The sequence below is a fragment of the Mobula hypostoma genome, chromosome 1 (assembly GCF_963921235.1).
Source record: "Mobula hypostoma chromosome 1, sMobHyp1.1, whole genome shotgun sequence".
NCBI classification, from domain to species: domain Eukaryota; kingdom Metazoa; phylum Chordata; class Chondrichthyes; order Myliobatiformes; family Myliobatidae; genus Mobula; species Mobula hypostoma.
The window spans coordinates 91,630,102-91,651,957 of NC_086097.1; the positions used below are offsets into that span (position 1 = coordinate 91,630,102).

Below are 21,856 nucleotides of genomic sequence, written 5' to 3' on the forward strand. Positions count from 1 at the left end.
ATGCCAGATGTGAAGGAGGAGAGAAATAGGGAGATAATATATGTGACACATGAGTAGTGAGATGGTGCAGGAGGGAGGGCTTCAGATTTTTGGATCATTGGGCTCTCTTCTGGGGAAGGTGAGATCTGTACAAATGGTACAATTTGCATCTGGAAAGGGAACCAATATCTTTGTCAGGGGTGGGAACAAGAATGCCAGTGCAGCTAGTGGAGATGTTATGAAATAAGATAAGAAGCCTATATACAAAGACAGGAACCAAAAGGTTGAGCATCAACCTTTCATATTCTTCAACCTACAGGCCCCTGAAACAGCATGAACAACTTCACTCACCTCAATTCTGAAAGTTATGGAATCCATTCAAAGACTATAACTTTTTCCAATGTTATTAATTACAAATTAATTAAATGGTTTTTTTTGTATTAACGCAGTTTTTCTTCTTCTGCACATCAGTTGTTTGTCAATCTTTCTTTGGTGTAATTTTTCATTGATTCTATTATATTTATTTGTTCTACAGTGAATGGCACAGGAAAATGAATCTCAGGGTAGGATATGATAGCAATTTGAATTTTGAGTATGGTGGAACTAATGTTCTGATTTGTTTCTAGTTAAATGCAAGGAATATTGTAGATAAGGCAGATGAGCTTAGAGTATGGAATTATGATATTGTAGCCAATAGTGAGACTTGGTTGCAGGAGCAGGAATGGCAGCTCATTGTTCCAGGGTTCCATTGTTTTTAGTATAATAGAGCAAGAGAAATTAAAGGGGGAGGGATGCCATTACAAGTCAAGAAAAATTTCTCAGCAATCCTCAGACAGGACAGACTGGAGAGCAAGCCTACTGAAGCTATATGGGTGGAACTGAGGAAAGTGAAAGGGATGACCACGTTAATGGAATTATAGTATAGACCGCCCAATAGTTAGCAGAATTTAGAAGAGCAAATTTGTAGGGATACTGCAGACTGTTGCAAGAAAAAGAAGGTTGTGATAGTAGGTGACTTCTAACTTTCCACATATCGACTAGGACTCTGTTTGTCAAATGTGTTCAACAAAGTTTCCTTAATTAATAGTTAAGTGTCCCAACTAGAGAGGGTGTGAAATTGGATCTCCTATTAGGGAAGATCTGCTTGATCTCTTATTCATTGACAAAAGTGTGTGCAGGAAAACACTTTTGATCTAGTGATCATAATTCCATTAATTTCAAAATAATTATAGAAGAGGATAGGACTGGTCCTTGGGTTGAGATTCTAAATTGAAGAAAAGCCAACTTTGATGGCAGGTGTGGATTGGGATAGGATGTTTTCTGACAAAAGGATACTTGGCAAGTGGAGGCATTCAAAGTGAAGTTTTAATAGTACAGAGCTTTTATGTTCATTTTCAATTACAATTAATTTTGCTTGTGACAAAATCCTTTGACCCCGAGACAGCAGTTTCGCCTGCTAATCAAACATGCCAGTGGCAGCTATAAGGACTAACTCTGACAATTCCTCATTGGGAAGGAGGCGTGTCTATACTGCTCTAAACCCAGTTAAATACAGTCAGTATTAGTAGATAGTCTGGTGTGGCCTTCAGCCTGTAATTGAATTGAATGATCTTTATTGTCATTATACATAGGTACAATGAAACCCTGTTTGGCTTCCTCTCAGGCAATTAAATAAAGCGGTAGATAAAAACAAGACAGTAATAGAAAAACAGTATTAAATAGATAAGTAGCAGAAAATAACCTTTGCTAGGTAAAGGTTTAGAAAAATGTAAAAGGAGAATGTAAAATTGGATTATAATAAAAGAGATATGGAGGGATTTCAAAGAGTTTTAAAGCTACGAATGTAAAATGCTATAAAGGTATTGTTTTGAAAATACATGCATTTTTCCTAGAGCTCTGCATTCTAAACTTCATGTTCACTTCTGCAACAGCAGAAATTTATTAAGCCCAGCTTCACTCTAAGCAACTGTACACGCATCAAATTTGTCTTTAGATGGGCGACTAAGTTCTTTTACAGGCACAAGTATACAAATACCTGTATAATAACTCATATGCAAAATTACAATCAATAATCATGATAACAAAGAAAAATTGAACTCACAAGCGTTGTATCCTGGAGACAATAGTTGTGAATGCTGCCTGTATATCAGCAGAAGAACACGTGCACACAATAGGGAGGTTGTGTTTCTGCAGCAACTCTGAGACGTACTGTAAGGCAGTGAAGTATCATTAAACAGGTATCCTATTCTCTCATCACGTTTCACAGTCTCAGCTCTAATCTGGACACTTCTTTGGTAGCATCAAGGTGGAGCTAATGAAAATACAACTACTTCAGACTGAATGTGAAGGGAAGTTTCTTCCCACATTTACCAACAGCTATTAGAATTGGACATCTGTTATTCATTTAGAAACTTTTGGAAAACAGACAACACATGTAAGGTTACATTTCAATATTCACAGTTAATTATACGGTGTGGGAGTGGAATTACATGTAGGCCAGACAAGATAAGCGATTCATTTTCAGCTTTTCATGAAGGACAGAGGAGAACCAGCTATGATACTGCAATAATCCAGTAGCATTCATGACCATTTTAAATTGGGTTACAGTCAATTAAGTTCCTTGAGGTTGTTATAGCCAGGGATGGTAATGGGGACGAGCACCCACTACCTATTAAATTCTCCCAATGGCATGCGTTTCAATAGCCTCTGACAACCAAGTCCAGCTCCTGGCCTTCACGCGTGGCTTAGTCACTAAACCCAGCAGAAATGCTTTTACTGACAGGAGAAGGGGTGAAGGCGAGTCACTGGCGCCTTAAAACTAGTGCTTAGGGTAGATGGGGCTTGTCAGAATTGGTTGGCAGCTCATGTAGGAGAAGGAAAACCTCAGCTGCACTGCAGTTACGCCACTCACGTGAAGGCTTTGGGAGTAAACCCTGAGGGAAAAATCCAGAGATGGAGTCCCGAAGACAGTCCTACATTGAATTCAATGATGACTGGCAACTCCAGCAATGCTGCTGGTGCCAAACTGTATTAATTTCTGCCGTTGCTTCGGATTCAGCAGATGCAGGGAGAGGGGGAGACTGCTGCATGGGCAACAACTTGCTCTCCATGTTGTACTGCCCAGGCTTGCATATCTATACAGCTAGGACACAACATCCATGGTCGACTATGACCTTGATCTTTTTTCTATAACTTGATATGGTAGTCACACTTGTTTTTAGATAGGGAAGCACAAAAAAATTAAAACAAGCCTGTTCATATGGCTAATAGACAAGCTCACTGCCTGTGTCCCATTGAGACAAAGAAAGTCTTGTGTTCAATCTCCTATTTGGACAGCATTTTTTGGATTCAGGAAAAAAAATAGAATGATGATCCTGATTATAATTCAACATTCCTTGCTGGAAGGTATGTAGAAAACTAGAGGATCTGGCACTCAACTGAGTAGTAGTCTGTAGTCAGATTTCTCCCCAACACCTGCAGCTAAGGCATACAAATAGAGGCGATGGCTTGGACAAGATGCTGGAGGGAATTGTTCACCAAAGGACTCAGTGTGTTCAGGGAAGAAAATTAATGCACTGCCAGCAAAAATTAGTATACAGGCAGTAAGTTGGCAGATTGCTCGTTCCAATGGGACTGAATGGGACATTGATTATATCAAGACAGACTTGCCATTTTAAGTCTCAAAAGTCACTAAATTGGAAATAGGTTGACCTTTCTCTATCTAAAGATAAAACCTGGCATTTAAACAGTGGCTTTCATTTCCTCAGAACATCCCAAAGCACTTCACTGCCAATGGAGATGTTCTGAAATCCTGCACAGTGATAATGTATGAAACATGGTAATCAACCTGCACAGAGTGATCTGCCAGACACTGCAGTTTAATAAATGCCCAGATTAGCAGCTCATGGTGTTACTGAGGATAAATATCAGCCATGAGACTGAGAGGACTTGTGTCATCTTTAAGTAGCATTGCAAAGACATTTTTACAAGTGATCCAACCGAGCAGACAAGCATCTCATTTAACAGACAATGCAGCACGCTCACTTAGTTGTTAGAAAGTACAGGCAGCATAATGTAAAATGCAGCCGAAACATACTCTCCAAATTGGTACATACCTGTCCCTGCCAGTCTGATGTATTGATCAAAATTATGTTTTCTGGCAACTGCTCATCTGAAATTAGGATGTGATTTAACTGGTCATAAACTGTTTTCCGAGGGATCTGCAGCACAAACAGAGAACGCAAAGATTGTAATACAAAAACTGAAACGCAAGCACATTTTCAGTCCGATTTCCCAGAGTGAGACAAAACCATGCCATTATCCAGGTTCTTGGGAATGGTTTGCAGCTATAATGTTTCACAAGTAATTATTTAATACACTCAGGAAGTTCACAAATTTGTTAACATTGAAATGTGCCAATCAATCCTCTGAGACCATTCAACCACTCAATGGGATGTCTGATTAGTATCACAACTTTATTCATTTATGCCTGCATTATATACTTTTCTACATACTTTACAGTGAAAAAAAAATTCACCACATTCATTAGTTCTACTACCCAGCTGCACAAGGGGGCAATTTACAGTAGCCAATTGATTTATTCACCTGCATGTTGTAGGCAATAGGAAGGAAGCTGGAGCATCCACAGAAAAACTCATGCAATCACAGGGAGAACATGCAAATGCCACACGAACAGCACAGTAGGTCAGGACAGAACCTAAGTTGCTGGAGCTGTGCAAGATAGCAATTCTACTGGTCACTCCACTTTTCTTTGTAAGTGACAATTGCATTTTGGAGACCTGCATGAAGATACTGTCCAAGTCTTTTTGGACCTCCACTATTCCTAGCTTTTTCAACAATTAAGTGTTGCATTTTTTGTCTTACTTTGATAACCTCATACTTATCTGACTATGCTACAGCTTTTCCTGACCCACAATGTTACAAAAAGAAATTTGAGAAGGTTGTGTCCAAACTACACTATTTACCTTGCTACCAACCAGTGTGTAAGCATTGCATTTTGATAAGGCAGTTTCTCCACTATGAATTTACTCAATAGCTGAAGCCCAATCACAGATATTTGTATGACACACGTGTCACTTTGTTTCAGTTTCTTTCCATACCTATTATGCCTGGTCTTTCCCCATTAAAGCAGGGGTTCCCAATCTTTTTAAGTCACAGACCCTTACCATTAACTGAGGGATCTGTAGACCCCAGGTTGGGAGCCCCTACACTAAACCAATCTCCTTACCAATAATTTCCCTTTAATTCCAGACTCTTTAATTTTCAATAATGGTCTCTTATTCTAAATTTATTTTATTATATTTTTACTTATTTTGAGCAATACAGTGCAGAACAGGCCCTTCCAGCCCTTCAAGCTGTGCTGCCTCGCAATCCACTAATTTAACCCAAGCCAAACACGGACAACTCACAATGACTAAGTAACCCACTAGCCAGTACACCTTTGGACTGTGGGAGGAAACCAGAGTACCCTGAAGAAACCCACGTACAAACTTGCTTACAAAGGATACCGGAATTGAACTCTGAACTCCGACGTCCTGAGCTGTAATAGCGTCGCATTAATTGCGACACTACCGTGGCACCCCAATGTTTTCCACCTTGTGTTCCTATATGTGAGGGTACATGGTGAAAAGTAGCCACCATATGTCCTCCATTACAACAGGGATGCACTTCAGCTTTGGTTGGAAAATGGTTTAGAATTTCTAAAGTTATGAAATGGAAGATTTTTTTCTTTCATTACTTTTTGAAAAAATACAATTAAATTTATTGGGAGTCAAGCTCTCATTACAATATTGGGATGACCTTCTCTAATCACTGTTCTTATTTATAAATATGAATAACTTTCCTACAAAAGATATTAAGGTATTACATAATTTCTCTCACATTTTTTAAATGTATTCTATTCTAAATGGACCACTGGTTTAAATGAGCTTTAAGAATTAATTGCTAAAATAGATTCAATTTCTTCCCCTATTTTCTTTAAAACAATGCTGCAGAAACCACCTAGTCCTGATGAATTTATTGGACTCCAGGGCTATAGTTCGCCTGCTTACATTAACATCAGTGGCTTCCAATTTTTTGATTTATTATTTCTCCAGAATGTTAGTGATTTTATCACTAACCATTAAATCTGGTACAGTCGGCTCTTATGTTAGTTTCAGAAAATATATACACTAAAAGTTATTACAAACACAATCTAAACTTGATTGATTTTCAAAATGATCAGTCACACCAGAATTGCTCTTATCAGAAAGAGAAAGTCATTTGGGAAAAAAATTTTAGTTGAACCTCCTTTAATTGCTGAATTATTAGAAGTTGTGCAAAGGCTGGTATCAGGAGGCCTGTGCACAACTCCTAGTACAATTTTAAGACCTTTTGTTCCTTGATTTGAACCAATGACTTATTGTAAGTCAGCTTCACATAACTACATCCTGCCTTCCAAATATTCTAGGTATTTTGAATAAAACAAAAGTTATGAAAGAAGATAACCAGTACCATTTCCCAGATTTGTTAGAAAAAGACAAGTCGCCAATTCAAATGGAGACTCATCATCAGAATAATTAGACAAAGCAAAAAATCTTTGTACTGCTTCAAGAGATAATTTACAATTTTACATTTATGAATTTTATTTTCAGGTCTGACTTTTTGTTAAACAAACTTCATCACAATTATCTTCATTCATTGTTGGAAAAAGATAGGCACATTCCAAAATTATCACTTTATTCATATTTTAAAATCATGCATATAAATTTTACTTCAAGAAAAGTTTTAAAGACCCAGTTTCCTTCTGGTATTGGAGAATTTAAGAGCTAATTTGGCACTGAACATTGCATCTCACCACACTTCAATACACTTTCTACCCACTGAAAATTACCTCTCCAATAGGTGCAGATTTGAAGAGGGAAGGCTGAATTTTAATTGGTTTCAAGATTAGAATAAGAGAAGCTAAACATCAAATTACAAATCAGTAAGATTAGAGTTAAATTCTTGTTTACATTATCTGGATATCAAGAAATGAGCAACACAGCCTTGATACTGTTATTCTCAGCCGCATGTTTATCAAAAAGGAAGCGGTAAGTCAACACAGGTTTAAAGCATGCCTTTTTTCTGTCGTGCCTGACCTAAAAATTATCTCCACTTGTGAAAATCTTTTAAGTAAAGAAAATGCAGATAAAAGCTTCACCGCTCACTTACTTGAGTGAATGCGGCTCTCTTCACGCTGTTCAGCAATGTCAAAGAAGTGCCCTTTGAAGTTAAGGGATGAAGGTTAGCAGTCATGCAACTTTGAAATAAAATGTGACGAAAAAGGGGAATAGATTAAGCTTGGCTGGCTCTTTTCATAATAAATGGAAGAAAGTTTATTTTTATTATGTATTACATAATACACCAGTCAGCATTAATTTCACACAAGGAAAAGCTCACCAGATCTTACGCTGTAATGCTTTACCTAGGACATCAATGACATTACCAGAGTATTGTAAAGACCCATTACAGTCACTATTGTCCTTTGCTGGAGAAACCTACATGTCTTTATTTATGACATGTAGGTTTTTCCAGCAAACCAATATGATTGAAATGATCTATACAGTCACTCAGATCAAGGGCAATTAGAAATGTGAAATAAATACTAGTCTGGTCAACACCACCCAAATCCCAAAAGGAATAATATATATGTGTATTTATCTCAGGGCTGGGGGTGGGATCAGAAAGTCAAATATTATCTCGCTACAGGATTCTGATGATTAAAACTTTTCACCAACTTGGTCAAGTCTGTGTGCATTTCATTTTTTTGCACCTTTAAACAAGGCCAAACTGTTCAGTGTCTATCCACTAGGACAAAGCATGAATTGTGTCAGAAAGCATTTGTGGCAGAAGCTTTAGCTGAGAGAAAAAATGCGATTGAAAGCTCTATTCCTGCACTTCCCAACAATAATCAAAGAACAGTGGCTGGGAGGTAGCTGTAGCACAGATATCTATGAGAAGACAGGAAACGTCAATCAAAAAACCATTCAGTCCATGTAAGCCTCACAAGCTGTGATTCTGTGATAGAACTGTCAGAAGGCTAAAGTTAAAGTCTTGATCAGTGTAAACATAACAGTGGCATTTCACCAGAAAGAATGCCCCAGGGAGAAAAAGTGGAAATGCAAAATAGACTCAAGGTAGTTTTAAAAAAATAGCGAGTAATGTTTCAGGACAGTAAGTAGGTGATGGTTGATGATTGTTATTGTCATCCAAGTCAGGCTAACCACCTGGAAAATAGACCAAGTGGACAAATATACATCAAGTGCAATGTAACGTGGATAAATATGAAGTTTGAACATGAGAACCTGAAGATGTTGGAATCTAGAGCAAAAAACAATGCTGGAGGGGTTCCTCCAGTTGTAGATATGAAGATACCCAGTTTGGTAGGAAAAATAGGAAGGCAGTATATCAGTTAAATGGTGACTGGGAAGTGATTATGTACACAGGGATGTGATCACCTTGAACACCAGTACACACGCGTACATGCAGCAAGCAGTTAGGAAGGCAAATGGTATGTTGGCAAGAATATTTTATTCAAATTATAAAGATAGTTGGAGTGATCCACTCCTAAAATATTGCAGGAGTGGTATACTTATCAAGATGCCAAATCCATAACGCCATTGTTGTTTCAGCTGGATAGAGTTGAAGGGGTGGGAACGGGAAAGGCAAGCAGATGATACAGTAATATCTGGAGAGCAACGTTAGGGAATTTGACAGCTTTGGGGAACAGATCAATGTTTTCCTGATTTTAGCAGGATTAAAGTGCTACAAGGTCAGAGGAGAGTGAAGTTGACACCAGGATCAGATCATCCATCATCTTATTTAAGAGTGCATCAGGCTTGAAGGATCACATGAGTTGTTGTGGTTCCGGTTTTAAATGTTGTTATGGTACCAATAACATAAGAAGAAAATGGTGGCCTACATGAACATTTAAGGAAGCTTGGAAACAGCAAGACATAAAGGTTTCAATTTCTGGATTACGTCCAGTTGCATGCACCAGTGAGTAAAGAAATAGGTCATTAAGATGAATGTGCAGAAAGACATGGAATGTAGGAGGGAAGTGGAACAAACTGAAAGAGGGTTTATCACCATAGCATCAATAAGGGAAGGTGCTTTTCAAGTTTGGCAAAGGATGAGAAGTTGAGCAAAACTTCAAAAGAGAGAGGAGCAAAGCTGGGCTGAGACACCAGAGAATCAGGAAGCAAGTTTGGAATTTAAAGGAAATAAAGGCTGGAAAATGAGAAAACAGTTTGGCGGTGCTTAATGGTACATTATTCGTTAAGAGTAACAAAGATGAACCGAGTGCACAGACTGATGCTTTGAAGAGCCTTTACTGAAATAAGGCAGGAATAACAGTTCAATATCTTGTCACAAAGGTTACGTACAAGACAGAAAGGGGATTAAAAAATGAGGTTAAGTACACTAAAAAATTACATCTCCAAGGAGCAGACGGTACATCCGTTTAAGAATGAGGATAAAGTTGAAGACTTGAAGGTTTCAGTCAAGTAGTCGGACTACATTAACATTGAAAAATAAAAGTTACTCCAGTTTAATAATACATTGCAGGAAAGATAGCACACAACGCAAGGAAATACACAGTAAGTGATGCCATACAAATAAATAAATAGGAATAAGGAAACTTTGAGAACCTTAGCCTAAAGATGTGTAACACAACTTAACAAAGGGGTAAGGTAGTTAATGAATAAAGAAAGGTATATCCTTTTTATTATCCAAGTCTTAGAGATGGTTACATTCTCAAAGTGCGGAGACTAGAATGACCACAGTGAGTGTTCTGTCTACAAGCCCCTAGCACTACGTAATAAGATACAAATGCACAGGTGCTCACAATACAGATTTCAGTCGACTAGTGAATTTCTGATTAAATCTGATTTTGAATTATAATTATGAGGAAAGATTTGTTTGGAAAAGACCATGAGGAAATTTATTTCACTTGTATAAAACTATATGGAGGTGAGAAAACCAACATTTCCTTAGCTGAATGGTAAATAACTGAGGGAACTATATTTAAAGTAATAGATGGACTCAAAGGAAAAAAGGAGAAATTCTTGGAAGACATTGGTAAAGGAAGAAAACCTTGTATAACCTACAAAACAGTGGGCCAAGACTCAGGAATTGAAATTAGTTTGGAAAGTTCGTCATCAGCTGGGATAGAAACCACAGGTGAGATAGCCTCCTTCAGCTGGAAATAACAAATGTAATATAGTCACTTATAAATAGAATAAAGATATTCAAGATAAACTTCTTTATCAGTAGTGTGGTCACACAATGCAATTTTCACAATATGGAATACTTTAGACAAATACCAAATGTAAGGTGACACCAGTCAGCACATGAGTAGGAATGGAATAGATTGATATCCTGATAGTGCTAGACTTTAAAAGGATGTAAGTTATTACTATTGTAATATGGCAAACTCAGAATCCTATTTCTACACTATAAAAGTTATACATGATCGATTAAGCAGATGACCGTGAAACTACTCCAACCCCACTTTGCTAAGTTTGAGGTGATGTTTTGCAATATAATGGGTTACATGAATCATTTTCATTCCTCCATAATCCAAGTCTGATCTTGATTCCTTTTGTTTGGGCTCCTAACTACAGTAACCCCACATACTAATCAACTCAAATGAACAGCAGAATCAATCAGAATTCAGTGCTAATTGAACATTTTTGCATGATCAGCAAGTGTGGAAGAGAGCTGCCAAATTATTGAGACCTATGGACTGTGATTTGTTGTGGACAGCAAACAACGTGGACTGATTACTACAAGGGAAAAGATTCAAGAACATTCACAAGTTCTAAATTAGGGCAGTATAGTTTAAAATCTATACAGATGTAAGACAGAATTTTCTGTTCTGCCTTTGACAAACAAGTTTCAGCATAACCTGTACAGTTACTGCTGAGTAAGCACTTTGCAAAAAGCATCTTCTTAAAATCATTTTAGGTCAATGAAAGTGCCATTAAAAACAATACAAACATTCAACAAATAGTTGCTGCTGTATATAGGCGTATTTCACTTCTGTTGGTGGTGAGGACTTTTCATTCTGAGAACAACTTTACTGCACAATGTTGTCTGTGGCACATTAACTCTGCACCAATAATCTGACATGGTAAGTGGGAAAGACGTTCAGTCTTGGTTGTCTACTTTGAGAAAACCATAGGATTATATTGAATAGACACTCTGTGAGGTTTACTGGTCTTTGCACTGAACTGAGGCTGTGGCCTGCAGCTAATGGGCTCCTGGATTGGCTGTGACTGGCTTTGTGTCCATGGACTCACTCTCGTGAACCTCATTTCTTTTATGGTTTGCACAGTTTGTTTTTTTTCTGGGTGTTTTAATGGTCTTCTTTCTTTTAATAGGTTCTATTGGGTTTCTTTGTTTTGTGGCTGTAAGCAGAAGAATCTCAAGGTTGTATATCATAAACATAGTTTGATAAAAAATGTACTTTGAATGTTTAATACCAAGAAGCACTGTAGTGGAGGGATAAATTCTAGTTACCAAAAATATAGCCTAAGCCAAATAAAAATGAGTGCATACAACTTCAGTTTGTAATGTGTAAACTTGGTTCCACTGAGGAGTCAAAGCTTCTTGATACTCGGTGTTTGGAGAAATACTTCAACTATTTCACAAGAAGATCTCATCTTGCATATGTAATCGACTTTAAGAATTGGATGGTTGGTATGTAGGAGCAGGAGTCAGCCACTTACTCCTCAAACCTATTCCATCATTCAGTTTAACCATGCTTGCTTCATGTCTTGTATCTATTTATCCTAGTTCTATATCTTTAAAACTGTTGCTAATAATTTTTGCCTCAGCAAATTTATGGAAAAGTAAATGAATGTTTCCTAATATAACTCCAAAACATTCCAGCACCATTTTTTTTGTATATACTCCTTGATCTGGACTTGTTTTTTGTAATTTGTTTCAGCTTATCCCATCAAACCCACATGGGAGGCTGGTCAGGAGATTCAGTCACTAGCATTCAGGATGAGGTTAAGACCTTATTCCCTGGTGTGTAGCAGAATGAGGAGATTTGATAGAGGTATACAAAATTATGAGGAGTATAGATAGAGTAAATATAAGCAGGCTTTTTCCACTGAGTTTGGGTGAGACTAAAACTGGAGACTAACTTAAGAGGGGAAGGTGAAATATTTAAGAGAACATGAGGAGAAACTTTTTCACTGGGGGGGGTCGGGAGTTGAGAGTGTGGAATGAGCTGCCAGTGGAAGTGGTGGATGTGGACTTGATATCAACATTTAAAGGGAATTTGGATGTACGTGGATGAAAGTGTAATGGATGGGACAAGGCACAATAACATTTCATATGCAACAGATGGGCTGAAGGGCCTGTTTCTGTGTTGTAGTGTTCTATGATTCTAACCCTTAATCATCAGATAAACTTATCCCTTGGCCTTTTTACTGAAGGTAACATAATCTTAGGTTTATGTGACTCATGTGATGATTATATAATTATCTTCTTCAGCCAGCTATTTTAGCCTGATGTAGACCTGAAGGACAAATATCCTTCCTGGGAGGTTTAGAAGGATCTGAGAGTATTTAACTTCTTGTAGCCTTTCACATATTAGACTACCAGGCCATAACTTTTTTCAGGATCTTGATTTCACATAATTGCCCTTCTTGGATAATTTATGTTTTACAGGTTTGTCAGTTTAAATCATTTAGGGGGAAAATTGCTTAAAGCTGAGAAATAATCCATTAGAGTGTATATGTTGGTGCGTAGTGAAGTTATAGAATCTTACTCTTTCTACTAGACATCACCATTGATATTTTTTATGGACCAACCCATCACAAAAGACTTACAAGGTTACCTAATAACTGCACATTGTCTCCTTTCAAATATTGAGGGTCTGTGGCATATTTATTTTGGCACTACAAGCAAATCTCTGAACAGAAGTATAAAAGGGAAATTGGAAACCTCCAACAATGGTTGGTCCCCAACCCAGAGTTCCAAAGGTTAATTACCAGTGCCAATTAATGGCAAAAGTTGATTTGCATACAAGACAGAATACATTAGAGGGGTACATGGAAATAAGGAGAAGGGTAGTGATGAGATTTCTCACCAGGGGTTAGCATGGCCTGATGGAGAGAATACATGTCATTTTATGTATAGTGAGTGGCGAGAAAAAGAAAGAAAGAAAGAAAGAAAGAAAGAAAGAGAGAAAGAGAGAGAGAAAAAGAAAAAGAAAAAATGAGAATGAATGAATGTATGTGAAATTTATATGGTCCTGTCCTGACTTGACAAGGGAGATGTGCAGTGATTCTCATGAGAAGATTCAGACATTGGGCTCACTGGTCAAACACAAGGAGTCACTCATATAAGACAAAGATAAGGTGAAGTACTTTCTCTCAGAGGGTCTTGTACCTTTTGAACTCTCTTCTGCAATGGTTGGTGGGAGCAGAGTATCTGAATATTTTATGTAGATAGATTCATAAGAAAGAGGATGAAATATTACCATGGGTAGATGGGAAAATGGAGTTCAGTTTATCACCAGACCAGCCATAATCCTACCACATGATAAAACAGGTCTTCGGAGCTGAATATTCTACATCCAATTCTCAAAAGACCCACCCCATAGGTAGTTAAAACTGCAGCAAAATGTAGTTTTTCCTTGAAATTCTTAGCCAACTGAATAAATAGAACTGGGGACTGGCTGACCAATGTAGCACAAAAATTAAATTAGTCAGGACTATAGTCCTCAAGTTCACTGGCTTCTGTCTCAGTGCTTCTCCCCTTGTTTCTCAAAAATACTTAATATAAAAACCAAACAAGTGCTTTACTGTCAAATTATTACTCTTTTCGTTAAAACTTTTGGCTAATACATGTACCTTAAGACTCAACCTATCTACTTACTATGATACGTCCTGACGAAGGGTCTCGGCCTGAAACGTCGACTGCGCCTCTTCCTATAGATGCTGCCTGGCCTGCTGCGTTCACCAGCAACTTTGATGTATGTTACTTACTATGACTTTTTTTTAACCACTAGTCATCATCTTCCCTTCTGAAGATACTGGACTGTCTTAAAAGGTCATTCCATAAGTGTCCTTAGTCCTTAATATTCAAGCAGTTATTATTTTACTCGAGTTTTAAGAGTACAACTGTTCAAGTGTCAATGTGTTGAATGCTGGCTTATTTTCCTCAGAAATTATTCCTGAATCTGCCCAGCAAAAGCTGAATGACTTTTGTCTGTTGCTTGTCAGAACCTTACACAAAACAATTTAAGGAGCTTCACAACATCAAATTATCAGACATTTAGAAAGGTCAAAAAATACAAACAAAATAGTTTTGTTAGAAGTCAGGTTATACGTGGCAAGTTTGTGAGGTGACTCTTTACATGGCTATGTGAGTGCAGTAGATGGAACATATGAGGATTTTTAAGAAGGCATAAGAAGAGGCTGCCTTACCAAAAAACAATACTGATCAGTTAGTGGGTGCCCATGGAAACAGCACAAGAGAAGTTGACAGTAACAGCTATAAAGTGTGATCCCTCAAGTACACAGGAGCTCATAATTATATTGATGTTGCAGAAACTTCAAACTGTGAGGCTGAATAACATCAATATATCATTTAATTTTTTTCCTGAAGAGAATCAAATGACAAGTCTCAAGGAATGGTCTGAATCTAATACACCTGTAACAAGTAATTCTGAAGGGAAGCATGGGGTATGCTTGGTTGCGAATCAGGATCTCAGTCTTGCCTCACTCAAGGATAATCAGGGAATTCTCTGAAGTGTTTTGTGTCAGATGTGGCAAAGCTGACTGGATTCACCTGAGACTAGTGGCAAAGCAACACCACACTGAAAGGTAGGGGACGGAGAGGGATAATCAAGATGCACTTTGCATCCAATAATCAACCCTATGCCAAGAATGGCTGGCATGTACCCAGAAGCCCCATAGAGAATTGCAAGCCCCAGTACGTGGTTCAAGCATTTCACTTTTCAAAGAAAATGGTTTTAAGTGTTTTAATATGCTTTTAAGCAAAGGCGTTTTTCAGACAATTAAGATAATAGTAAAAGAACACTGAAACAGGCCCTTTGGCCCATTACACCCATGCTGACCCTCAAGCATCCATCTACACTAATCCCATTTATTACTACTAGCCCTGCAGGCTTCTGGGTGAAAGGGATTCGAGTAGAAGGGTGCTCACTGAGTGGTGTAGACATGATAGGACCAGTCTCTGTGCTACATTACTCTATGTCTCAATAATGTACTTTAATAGCTCAAGAAAAATTTAAAAAACACATTAGAGCATAATGTTTTTAAAAAGTAACAGCTAAGTGACTTGCCTGAGGACTTTATGGTTTTAAGTCATTTAAATCAATTTGAATAACTATTAGAATTATTTAAAATCTAAAGAGATCTTTAGCTGGTGCCTCTCAGGTACAATTAGCTTAACCAGTGTTTTTCATGTTAAAAATAAGTGCTTCACTGCAAGATGATCCAGTTCTACGTACATTTATTTCCTGTAGGGATTCTCAGCATACATCTTTATGTTCTATTATAACCAAAGAAACACACAGCTGAAGAATTCTAAAATCAGAGCTCTCTCTCGAATTGTGGTCTGTTAGACTCAAATTGTAGTCCAGTGGAAGTACTGTTAAAGGTTAAAATGAAAAGGAGCTATCGTAACTGAAGTTTTATTGAATTTTATAAAATTTCATGATAAGAGTACGATGGATCTTGTCATAATTACACTCCCGTGGAATTACTTATGTAGACATAAGTTTGCCTAGTTAATAACTGGTAATTGGCAATCATTCTCCTCTTTAGTGAAGACAGCTTTCCTTAATCCTTCAATTAAAATCTTCCAGAAGCTACTTTCAGTAAATTTCCACTTCACTTTCTGATGAAATAAATACATTACCCAAGTTTCTCAAGGTGAGGTTTATTATTCTTGTTAAATTTATTAAATCTAACATGTCCAAGAAAAGTGAGACAGGCTGGGGGTGGGGATAAAAGAGAGAAAAGCGTGGCAATTTTGTATTCTCTCAACCACTGGCCTTCAATCTTGTAAAAATTACATGATGATTTAACTGGTCCAAACTGGAGTATAGTGGCATGGTGGATGGGTGAAGACTGGTGGGTATCTTGGAGAGGACTACCCATTCTAGTGTTTACTTGATTGGAGAAGGATACAACACTGCTAGTTCACAGTTGCAATCGCTATTTCAACAAATCATAGTAAGAGCATCTTTATTTAACAGAGCAGTGTATAGCTTGATGTTTCTCCACTTGAACAAATTCTCACCATGAATCAAAGTTACCAGAGTCACAAATGAAGGATGACTATTTGGTTAAAATGCTGAGATTATCCACAAACTCTACATGAAAAACCTTTACGAGTTCAAAGCAGGAAGAAAAATAATTAGAAATGCTTTTGTTCCTGAAGCTGCCTCTTATAAAATGTTCCAATGTAACACACATTGCTGGCTTCATTATTCCACGATCATCCCAGAATAATTGTGTGCTAGGCCACAGATCTTGCAGCTATTTTAGAATTTCTGGGAAACTCTAGTAAAAAATTATCCCCAGTCAAATGAGACGAAAAAGTAAACTAATGAAGAAAACAAGGGTAAAATACAGGTAAAACATGGATATTCCTTGGTTCAGAATCCAGGGAAAACAATCAAAGAAAAAGTTACTAACTGCAACATGTAACAATGGCTTAAAAGGATGGGTTTCCTACTGTAAAAGGAACCAAAACAACTTTTGAGAGAAACAATAAATGCTACATATATTAAGTACATACTTCAGGAATTAAAGATTCTGCTTATTCAAGTTATTTTAATTTAATTTTCTTTTACCCAAAATGAATAATAAGGCATTTGGCACACTCATAAAAAGGAAAAGACAGAAAGGTTATTCACAAACTGTATAAATCACTAGTTAGACTAATTAACTGGAAAGTTTAAAATTATGAAAGGCCTGGAACAATTGGAGAGAGAGAAAAAAACAATTTCACTTGGCAGACAAGCCAGTAAGTAAAGGGCAAAGACTGAAATAAATTGATCTAAGGGTTTGGGGAAATTCTTCCTCACCCAGAGTCTGGAGGTAGACTGAAACCTAATGAACACTCACAATGCGCTGGAGGAACTCAGCAGGTCAGTCAGCATCATTTGAAAAGATTAGTCGACATTTCGAGCTGAAACCCTTCATCGGGACTGAAGGAGGAACTTTGGGGAGGGTTTGAAGAATGCTGGTAGTTGAAAAAAACAGTAATTTGAAAGGCAAAGGTAATTCCAAAGACTTCCGGTAATTCCCTCCCCCTCCCTTCCTCTATCCCTATTTCACGTCACCTCCCTCATAGTTCCGCCTCCTTCTATTACTGCGCATTGTTCTCCTGCCAATCACCTCCTTGCTTCCCCTCCCCCACCCCTTTGTCTTTCAAATTACTGTTTTTTTCAACTACCAGCATTCTTCAAACCCTCCCCAAAGTTCTTCCTTCAGTCCTGACGAAGGGTTTCGCCCCGAAACGTCGACTAATCTTTTCAACTGATGCTGACTGACCTGCTGAGTTCCTCCAGCGCATTGAGAGTGTTCCTTTGACAACAGCATCTGCAGATTATTTTGTGTTTCTGAAACCTAATGAGCAGGTAGAACCATATATCGTATTTAGATCTGCTTAGAAGACTACCACCTAAGGCTATGGGGCAAAAGGATGGGAAACGAGATTACACTGAGTAGCCATTTTGGCAGCAATACCATGGACCAAATGACCTTATGTTTCTACGATTCTATAATTTCTCCTTCATTAAGCCAGCCCCGGACTTTGCGTGCTCTTCTGCTTACCTGCAAGTGCTGCCGTGGCTCTGGTGAGCGCTCATTATCCAAGCTGTTTGCTCGCTCATTTTGCTGCCTGGCAGGCTGCCGCTCTTTCAGGGACGTGCTTCTTCCACGGCGTCCTGGTTGCTTCCCCTCAGACCTACTGAATGAAAAACCGTGCCAGAAAAGTACACCCTCAGGACCACCATGATTCAAGGCCATCAGACAAATGATACACATATCCATGGAGTTGAATGCAACTACGCCAAACTTTAAAAGAGGTCTTGGCATTTTGATTTATATTTGATGTTAAAGAAAAACAAAACGGTTTCCCTAATCGCGCCCCCCCGCCACAAAATTAAAAAATGGAAATACTCAAGAGGCTAGGTAACATTTGAGCAGAGAGAAGTAGATTCAATTCAGGTTGATGACCTTTCATCTGAGCTAGTTACTAACCTGATCCCTTAAGAAAGAAATACAGAAGATAAGAAAGGGAAGCGAGGAATCAAATGGACTTGAGAATAAGAGCAGATTAAAAAATGAAAAAAGCTGATGAATTCCACATGTGGTCTGCAAACACCATCAAAACAGTTGTACTGTAAAGAGGGGAGAGGGACTATCAGTAGGCCTCAAACAAAGACTGCTCAAACATCAGAGAAACGTGCTTGAACAGGTTTAAGGTTAATTTGAAGAAACTGAGCAGATCTAAAGGAGCAACTATACAAAACAAGATGATCAGCCAGGCAAAGGAGGGTGCTAGTACTTGTGGTGGAGGAGGATGCTTCATCAGGTCTCCAATCAAGGAAGGAAGTGAAAGGTCTTCATGCACAGCATGGGATGGAGTCTTGGGGGAAAAGACAGACATGGGCTGGTTGCAGTTACTCTAAGGCTATTGGACATAGGACCAGAATGGGACTATTTGATCTGATCTGCCATTCAATAATCACTGATTTTTTTTCAACCCCACTCTCCCGTCTTCTCCCTGTAATCCTTAATATCTTTGCCAATCACAAGCCTATCAATCTCTTCCTTAAATACACTCAAAGACTTGGCCTCCAGCACCCCCTGTGGCAACAAATTCCAAAGGTTCATCACACTTTGAAGAAATTCCTCCTCATCTCAGCTCTAAAGAGATATCCCTTTATGCTAAGGCTATGCCCCTAGATGCAAGAATCTCCAGCTAATGGTAACATCCTTTGTAACGTCTACTCTATCCATGCTTTCAGCTGGGAGAAATCAGAGAAGGCTGTAGAATATGGAAAATTCTCTAGTGGAACTGAAGTCAGGAAATTTATGGAAATAATGGTCTGATATTATCTGGTGGGATCATTTTCCAGAAAGATGTCGGTTAGTACACCAAAATAACAAAAGTGCCTTTGCCGGCGTTGGATGACAATTTTGGAATTGGTTCTTAATGTACGGAACTTGGGAAGTTGAGATGGAAAAGAACCTTGAATGACTGAAAAAAATGTGACATTCAAAGTCATACCAGCAATTGTGACGAAAACAAATACCAAACGTTTTACAAGACAGTTATTGAGCCTAAAGCAATCACATCAAGTACAGGTATATAATACAAAACTACCAAAATGATCAAAGGGAGTTTAAAAAGACCAGTGAACATATACGGGGTTCTTAAAGAAAAGAACATACCGTAACTCTATTTAAATAATGTAACCAAAATTTCTAAGTTATCTAAATGGGTCTTCAGTTGGGCCACTGCTGTTGGAGGCAGTGACCATTAGCCTACGTACACTTGGTGGCCACTTTATTAGGTACCTGTTTATCAATCTAATCAGCCAATCATGTGGCAGCAACTCAATGCATAATAGCATGCAGACATAGTCAAGAGGTTCAGTTGTTGCTTAGACTAAACATCAGAATGGGGAAGAAATGTGATCTAAGTGACTTTGAATGATTGTTGGAGCCAGATGGGGTGACTCGAGTATCTCAGAAACTGCTGATCTCTTGGATTTTTACGCAGAACATTCTCCAGAGTTCACAGAGAATGGTGCAAAAAACAAAAAAAAATCCAGAGAGTGGCAGCTCTGTTGGTGAAAGTATTTCGTTAATGAGAGAGGTTAGAGGAGAATGGCCAGGCTAGTTCAAGCTGACAGAAAGGTGACAGAAACTCAAATAATCACATGTTACAACAGTGGTATGCACAAGAGCTTCTCTGAATGCACAACATGTCAAACCTTGAAGTTAATGGGCTACAGCATCAGAAGATGGAGGGAATACAATCAGTGGCCACTTTGTTGTGTACAGGAGGTACCTAATAAAGTGGCCACTGAGTGTATCGTTATCAATACATGAGCTACAAATCCAGGAGAGGGCCACAAAAAGATGCAAAGTTTGTTTCAGACAATCTGAATGAACATTAATTAGTTGAGGAATTGCTGTTGCAGTTTGAGAGTTCGCGTGCTCTAGAAAAATAACGAAAAGGCCCTCCTCATGTGATGTTGAAATCATTCAAATGGTACTTTCAAATGAAAATCAATACATTTCATACAATCATGCTCACTTGATTTAGATACAGGGCAATTGATGACAAGACACTCAATAAAATATATAATTAAAAACCTCTCTCAAAAACTGGAATGATGCTGCAAGCAGCAAGTTAAAGACAAAAAAAAAGTGCATTCAGCCCCACTTGACTAAAATAAACAACCAAAATTGGGGAAAGGCAAGTTATCAGGAACACCAAAAGAAAGCCTTTGTGCATGAGAACAGGGGCTGGGGGAGAGAAGGAAGAGAGTCCTGAATCTGAATTGCCAATTGGCTGACATGGGCCATTTCAAAGGTTACAACATTGCTGAGGGTATGGGAAGAATTACGTACAGGTCAAAAGGCAACTACTGCAGATTTCCTTCCCTAGAAGACCAGATAGGTTTTCACAACATACTGGTGGCTACCTGATCATAAGTTTTAATTGTTGACCAGAACACAGAAGGATACTCCCCTACCATTATTGAATGTTTTACACCAGTGAGCAGGAAAGGCCTCAGGTTTAATAACACACCCAAAAGACATTACCTAAGACACACAGTATTCCTTCAGCAGTATACAGGAGTATGAATCTAGATTACTACCTGCAGTCTCTGAAGCAAGACTTGACACTACCATCTGCTAAGCCACTAGTTGGCAGCAGTTTACATAGGTATCAGTACTAATTTCATCCACAGAGTGAGGCTTACCTACTAGAAGGAATAATCAATGATTCTGTCTTTGTGATTTTTCCACTGGGAGGCAGCTTTTCTAGGAAAGTGTCTGCATTGATGCTTTCAGATCCTACTGCTGCCTCCTCCTGTTGTATTTGATCCTTTTGTGAAACAAAAAAAAAACAAAAGAAACAAATGATATAAAAATAGCATGCACCACAGAGCACCTCATCTTTGAGCGATGCACAATCCTTCTGTTTTGTTTGACATCCAGGGGCTTTATATTACCCAAATGGGAAACAGGGCTTACAGAGTAATTGGTACTGAGCTTTCAACTTCACAAAAAATTCCTACTTTTAATCCAAGGTCTCAGCTGTGTGTCAGCACACAGTTGTACTTCAAACCCAACAGAGTAAGTTGCACATCTTACATTTCACTTACTTCTTAGGTGATTACATCCTCAAAAATGTACAATATATACCAATGATATGTTTAAAGCAAACAAACACTCAAGCATTTTTCATTATTGGTGAACATTTAAGATAGAAGGAAATGAAAGAGTAAGCAAATGTGCTTCCTGAGGCAGATCTGCCATTCCATAAGATTAAGGCTGATATAGCCTTGACCTCAATACCACTCTCCCTTGCACATCCTTTGATCTCTTATGATTCAAACATCTGTATTCCAGAGAGGTGTGTAGGTGGAGGTACTTAATATCTTGAACATATTCAATGGCTCCACTTCCACAGCTATCAGGGATAAAGAATTCTGGAGATCCAAGTCATTGGAAAGAAGCTATTCCTCTTCCTTTCACTCAGAAATAGGTGACCCTTTTTTTCCTGAAACCATGTCCCATAATTCTCGACAACCCCA

General features: G+C 38.2%; 1 protein-coding gene across 10 annotated transcripts in view; it reads right to left on the reverse strand.

Annotated features, from left to right (window-relative positions):
* pacs2 (phosphofurin acidic cluster sorting protein 2) overlaps window positions 1–21,856 on the reverse strand; it is a 301,158-nt gene that overhangs the window by 62,593 nt on the left and 216,709 nt on the right. For 4 of the 10 annotated variants that reach the window (XM_063052608.1, XM_063052607.1, XM_063052602.1 and 1 more), the window contains exons 12-16: window positions 21,020–21,144; window positions 17,850–17,985; window positions 7,192–7,242; window positions 4,095–4,199; window positions 2,081–2,187 (exon numbers count right to left, since the gene is read on the reverse strand). In XM_063052608.1, the coding sequence (XP_062908678.1) occupies window positions 2,081–2,187; window positions 4,095–4,199; window positions 7,192–7,242; window positions 17,850–17,985; window positions 21,020–21,144 (524 nt within the window). The remainder of the gene's footprint in view (window positions 1–2,080; window positions 2,188–4,094; window positions 4,200–7,191; window positions 7,243–17,849; window positions 17,986–21,019; window positions 21,145–21,856) is intronic. The other 6 variants (XM_063052624.1, XM_063052609.1, XM_063052606.1 and 3 more) reach the window with 3 other exon arrangements.